Source organism: Gymnoscopelus braueri (genome assembly GCF_963280865.1).
Source record: "Gymnoscopelus braueri genome assembly, chromosome: 24".
In the NCBI taxonomy this organism is placed as follows: Eukaryota; Metazoa; Chordata; class Actinopteri; order Myctophiformes; family Myctophidae; genus Gymnoscopelus; species Gymnoscopelus braueri.
Window position 1 is genome coordinate 20978416 of NC_137626.1, and position 6865 is coordinate 20985280.

General features: G+C 42.4%; 1 protein-coding gene across 1 annotated transcript; it reads right to left on the minus strand.

Annotated features, from left to right (window-relative positions):
* Positions 1–1573: 1573 nt before the first annotated feature.
* On the minus strand, positions 1574–6569 carry LOC308080509 (uncharacterized protein; the record flags this gene model as incomplete). The annotated part of the gene is made up of 8 exons (XM_080422405.1): positions 1574–1828; positions 2963–3064; positions 3260–3325; positions 3440–3541; positions 4217–4276; positions 4382–5578; positions 6017–6293; positions 6543–6569. The coding sequence occupies 8 exons, from the start codon at positions 6567–6569 to the stop codon at positions 1617–1619; spliced, it is 2043 nt and encodes a 680-aa protein (XP_080278531.1). The 3' UTR covers positions 1574–1616.
* Positions 6570–6865: the final 296 nt, after the last annotated feature.

The window sequence follows — 6865 nt, forward strand, 5'->3', positions numbered from 1 at the left end:
TCACAACTGCTGCAGCAACTGAACATTTGTTCAAAGATTGTTGGACAACCACTTCAGAGGCTCTATACAACTACGTATAATGACAGTATGATAAGGTTGGCAAGGAATATCACTTCAAACACTAGCCATGCTTTGTATGGAGAATATAGGTTGTTGCCTTCAGGAAGGAGATAGTGTTCCTACATACAATAAGGTCAAACTGAAGAGGTCCTTTGTCCATCAGACGACACTGAGGCTTAATCAGGAGTTATAGGCCAGGGGTAGGCTGAGAGGTGGACACTGCTCTTGTCTTCGTATGTCTTTATGTATGTATTTTGTTTTGTTTTTCTTGTGTCATGTCAAATGTGTGTACTGTTTATTGTTGCATACATGGCTGCTGGGTCGCAAGACAAATTTCAGTGTGAACTGACAATAAAGTATTATCGTATCGTATAAATATTTCAAAATTGTTCATTTTTTGGTCTGAAAAAATAAAACATGTTATACATTCCTCTGGTGTAGTACTAGTCTACTTTTTGAATTTTGACTGCATAAACCTAGTATTGACAATATTTCAATATTGTTATATCTGATGTCTACTGCAATGTCTACTGTTTTATATACTGTACAAATTAATGGCATCAAAACATCTCACAGCTGTCATTTAAAGAAGGAAGTATACTCTGGAGTGTGGCAAAACAAAGCAACTTTTTATTGAGCAACGTAAACGTGTAGCTCTAATAACAATGGATGATCTTTTATTTTTCAATCATCTGAAATGTACAACAAGCTGGGCTGCACAACACGTGGCCCTCAGGGGACTCTGGCAGTAGCGAGCTGGGATTTTACAACACGGCCCCCTGGGTGCAACGGACACGGCAAGATGGGTTGTACCGTGTTGATTTCGGCGACTAGAACTATGATGAAAAATGTTTTGTCGACTACCTTTTTTCACTGACGAAAACCAAATGAAGACTAAGCTATGATGACTAAGACTAAATATTTTGACCATTTCCTCAACAAATAAAAACTTAAAAAAAAAAAAAAGCGGAACTAGTGGAGTAGTACTAAAATCCAATAGAACTAAAAGACAAGTCATCTTATGTATGGTTGCGCTCAGGTGTTGCACTCTGAAAATACCAGATCTACAAGCTCACAACGCGTCGCACAGTGCGACGCGTTGTGAGCTTGTAGATCGGCTATTCATTCAGCATGCAACCAAATGTAAATGATCCTTTCCCCTCCATCAAGCGTCCCGGCTGGCCAGGGGGAGGCATTAGAGACCAGGATTACTGCATGTTTTTTGTGAGGGTACCTACCCTAGGAGACACAGGGAGAACATGCAAATTCCAAACAGAAAGGCCCTTTCGCCAACCCCACCCAGGGTATGGGCACTGATGACGTGGAGGAGGGAACACGCCCCCAGCGCCCACAGTGTCCCCAGCAGGAATTGAACCCAGGACCTTCTAGCTGTAAGGCGACAGCGCTACCGACTGCGCCGTGCCCCCCTTTTTTTTTACACAAAATTTAAAACAAATGGAAAATACACACAATAAAATGAGATGGCTGATCAAGGAGAGACAGAGACAGAGAGCGACAGAGAGAGAGGCACAGAAGACAGACACAAAGAGAAAAGGCTACATCCTCTGCTCTGAAACGATTCTGTTGTAAACAAAGAATTTCACTGCTTGCCAGGTCCTTTCAGATAGTGCTTGAGGCGACGCAGCGATGCACTTCTCACAATCCTGCTTTCCAGGTGTCCTCCCCATTCGGATGAACTCCATCAAAGAGCTTTCAACTGCTTTCACCTCCTCCGTTGACCACTTCTTTCTTTTAGGCTGTTTGGTACCTTAGCAATGGGATTGCAATATACATTTAATATGCAAGAAAATATGTCGAAAATTGTTAAACATTAAAGTATACAGTACATTCATTGCGAGACTCTTTCCAACAAGATGCCCCACGGTAATTTATTTCTGCCTGGTTATCAAACAATTGGACTTATCCGCAGCTATAACCCCATAATTTACTTCTTAATTTATATGGGCTATAACCCCATAATTTACATCTTAAAATGTGCACTACTGACTTACTTAAATTCCCTCCACCTCCCCGGCCTCCTCCCCGTGGCATCTAGTTATTATTGTTATAGGTTGATTCTGTGTTTGTACTGTGGTTCTATGATTCTGTGTATTGTACTGTGTTCTATGGATTGTATTATGATTGTTTAATTATGCATTGAAGGTTCAATGTTATGGTAAACTGTATTTTATGCTTTCTGTCTCTCCTCTGTCTCTCCCTCTCTCTTCTTTCCCCCGACACAGTCGAGGCAGAAGGCCGCCCCACCCTAGAGCCTAGGGTCTGCCTGACGTTTCTCCCAGTTAAGAGGGAGTTTTTCGTTGCCACTGTCGCAAATTGCTTGCTCAGAGTGTACATGTAAAGTGTCTTGTGACAACTTGTTGTGATTTGACACTTGAATTGAATTGAATTGAATCAAATGCTCTGCTCTGGGGGATTCGTGATTGAAGATCTGTGTCATGTTTGCACAGGAATCTGTAATATCACATGAGCAGAGTCACACCGCCAAACTTAATGCAATATCATTGCATATATGGGTAATGGTTAATATGGTAATGGTTAATAAATGGTAAATGGTTCATTAACTGTCTGGTTATTTCTGAGCTGAAGTGTCTAAATGAAATAGCTTGGGTTTGAGCTGAGACAGCCGGTGTGGGTGCAATATGTAGTACATCTTAACTGACATAAGCCGGTGGGCATAGCTCTGGTCAGTCTATCTCCCTGTCACAGCCTCAGCTTAAATCTACTTGTGGTTTTACGGCGGTTGGCAATCATATTTTGGTGCATTACCGCCAACTTCTGACCCTGAATGGGATCAGACTAACAAAATCTTTGTGCTCACATATCAGCCTCAGACATCACTCTGACTCGTCTATGAGCATGTAAGTAGTTCCCGCAAGCTCACCTTTTGAACTCTTGGCGTGTGGAGGGCGATGATGTAACCTCTGCTCGCTCCCCTGGAGTGGATTCACAGCTTGCACCCTCTGTCTCTTCATTGACTGTCCTCCTGGAAAAACATTCAGAGAAAACACAATTATATAGCCTATATAGGAAGGTTAATCCTATGCCACACTACCAAAACATAATCACAGGCTTTACACGTCTGGGGATGTCAACATTAAAACAACAAGTAACAAAAAAAATGAAAGGAAGAGTTACTGTGATCAAGCACACTGTACCAACTTTTCTAATATACACTAACCTTTTCCGGGTGGATCCTCACACTCAGACTCGCTGGAGTTGGAATCTTCCATGACTTTAGATGAACCTGCAAGGAAGCAAAGAAAATAAAGTTGGCATCACTGTTGTATTTGGAGGGCGGATTTGGGCTAAGATTAGTTATTTTGGTAACTCCTTTGGTAAGGAGTTCCCGCAAGCTCACCTTTTGAACTCTTGGCGTGTGGAGGGCGATGATGTAACCTCTGCCCGCTCCCCTGGAGTGGATTCACAACTTGCACCCTCTGTCTCTTCATTGACTGTCCTCCTGGAAAAACATTCAGAGAAAACACAATTATATAGCCTATATACGAAGGTTAATCCTATGCCACACTACCAAAAAATTATCACAGGCTTTACACGTCTGGGGATGTCAACATTAAAACAACAAGTAACAAAAAAAATGAAAGGAAGAGTTACTGTGATCAAGCACACTGTACCAACTTTTCTAATATACACTAACCTTTTCCGGGTGGATCCTCACACTCAGACTCGCTGGAGTTGGAATCTTCCATGACTTTAGATGAACCTGCAAGGTAGCAAAGAAAATAAAGTTGGCATCACTGTTGTATTTGGAGGGCGGATTTGGGCTAAGATTAGTTATTTTGGTAACTCCTTTGGTAAGGAGTTCCCGCAAGCTCACCTTTTGAACTCTTGGCGTGTGGAGGGCGATGATGTAACCTCTGTCCGCTCCCCTGGAGTGGATTCACAGCTTGCACCCTCTGTCTCTTCATTGACTGTCCTCCTCCTCCTGGAAAAACATTCAGAGAAAACACAATTATATAGCCTATATAGGAAGGTTAATCCTATGCCACACAACCAAAAAATTATCACAGGCTTTACACGTCTGGAATGTCAACATTAAAACAAGTAACCAAAAAAAAAGAAAAAAAAAGAGGAAGAGTTACTGTCATCAAGCACACCAATTTAAATATACACAAACCTTTTCCGGCTGGATCCTCAGAGTCCGACTCGGAGTTGGAATCTTCTGTAATTGCAGTATCTGCAGGACAGCAAAGAAAATGAAGTTGGCATCCAATTTAATAAGTGCAAGTTTAAATTATACAGGCAACACACAACTTTTCCCTTACAACTCATAATTTATTACCATCAGGGGAGATAGTTATCTGGTCCAGACTTTGCCCCTTGAACTCTGCCAGTCTGCCTTGTTCACAGGCCATCAGTAACTTGCTGATTTTTGCCAACTGTAAAGTCCCTTCAGAAAGGCGGTAAAACTTCCTGTGTACCCTTATGTCGTGTCCCAAGAAGTCTGCCAAAAGATCTTGTTCGGTGTCATGTAGATTCAGGACTCTAGACAGAGTAGCCACTTGTTTTCTCATGCTTGTGGAGGTCAGAGCTTTCTGTTTTTCGGCCCCACACTCTTTAGCAAACTCACGAATGCAGTCAGACCCCCTGAATCTTGTGTCATACTCTGGTCTGGCAAATAAGAAGCGGTTTCCATCCACCACTCCACATGAACTCCTCTCCTTCACTAGCAGATCCAGAGATTGCACCATTGCTGGAGTAAGGATGACAGGCACTTTCCTTCCACGCTTCCCTCGAATTTCCACACGTTCAAAATGATGGCAGAGCTTTTTTTCCACCTCTGACAGTGCTAGCTCAATATCTTCATTAATTTTGGACATGTCCCTGGAGACATACGTTTGCAATAGCATGTTAGAGACCTCGCCTTCTCTTCTTCTATTGAAGGTGATAATCTGTGCCAGAGTCACTTTAGCAAGATTGCTCCAAATTCCTTTTCTTTCACTCTTGGTTTTGTTTTCCACATCCAACAACTCATCATAGTACATTTTCTGCTTGTCACTCATGTGCATGTGCATTTTCTTTACATCTTCTGCTAATGGAAGGATCTTGGGTTTGTTCCATTTATTCTCTTCAATAGTGCGGTATGCAGCAGCAGAGATGAGCTCATTCCACCTAAGACTGTACAGGCTTCTGAATCCTTGGACACACTTCTTCAAATCATCATTCTGTGACGAAAGGGCTTCAGCCTCTAAGACATCAGCTACTCTCTGGATGTATATTCCTAGCTTTGCGGCTAGTGTGGGTTTCCCAAACCGGTTTGTCTCTTCTACATACAAAGATGTTGCTCTGACAGCACGGATGAAGTGTTGAAAATTTTGTGGACGGATATAATCCTTAATCTCTTTTACCGGGGTCAGCTTCCTCCCGTTGATCAGCAGATTCCCCAGTCCTCGCATAATCGCCCGAACATTATCAGGTTGTGAGGCAGTCTCACGTTGCTTGTCAAGCGTCCATAGCTTCCTGCTCACATCTTTAGAAACTGGTTGAGCACCAGCGCAGAGAACCTGGATTCTTGTCTTTACAGACATTGTATTGCGAACCTTCTTGGCAAGTGTGCAGCGTTTTGCATGCTTCCACATGAACTTGCGTTTTAAATAACCACCGCACGCAAAACAATGTGTATAGTCCTGAAAATTACTCTTCGCATCGCTCTGTTGTTTGCAAGGAACCAGTGTCCCCTTGCCTTCTTTGAGAGTTGCAATGTTGTTTGCCTGATTTCCTTTTTTTCTGAGCAGATCCAGTTGAACCCTTCTTTCCTTCGACTTCTTTGGAAACATTATTGCACTTGCAACTTCCACTTCTTCTTTATGCCGTCGTTCAAGATGTCTTGCAATTTTTGCTTGTGGTTCGCAGCAGTAAAGGCAATAATTTTTCTTCTGGTGGTATTTTTTTTTCCCATGTACTTTGACGACCTCACTGACAGTCATAGAATCGCTCTTTTCTTCTGAAGCAATTCGACATCTGCTGTAGGTCTTCACAATTTTCTTTATTTTGACTGGTGACGATGATTCCTCTTTGTTGCTAGAGGAGTCTGTCTTCTCAGCCTGCTTGTTACCGCCATTGAAGTCACTTTTTTTTTCAAGAGTTGGTTCTGACTCTGCTTCACTAGAAGATTCCTCCGACGCCCTTGGCTTGTAACTGTAGTCACTGTTATTGCAGGTACTTTCAGAGTCCTCCACTATGTCTTCGGCCACCTACAAAAGAAACACATATGTTTGTTACAGCAGTTACATAATTAAAGAAGCATAAACATGAACAACTTTTAAAAATATTTCGGATCTTTTGAAGTGGGGATGTAGATGAAGCTCATCCATAGTCAATGTACTTACTAACTACAGTATAAGGTGCACCGCCAGTTTGGAGAGGCAGGCAACTGGACAGGGATGGAGTCTGATTTATTGTTTTTTTGTTGGACAAGCAAGTTCAGTAAGAGATGCCATTACATCCACTGAAGCCTTCCTCAGAACCATCATCTGACAACGTGTTGTTTCCCAGCTGATCTTCAGTGGAAGCCGAAACGTAATAACATCTCTTACTAAACTTGCCCGTCCGACAAAAATAAACCAAGTGACAGGTGCTTTTTCCATTACACAGTACCAGCTTTACTCTACTCCATTGTATTGCTTTTCCATTTGTACCTAGTACATTTTTACTACCCGTTCTGCTGGGGTTCAAACCGGTACTAGGGGGTACTAGCTTGACGTGAAAACACTGCAGAGGACTGATTTTGGTCCTAACTTGTCCACCGGTCCTAATACGGAAGCTC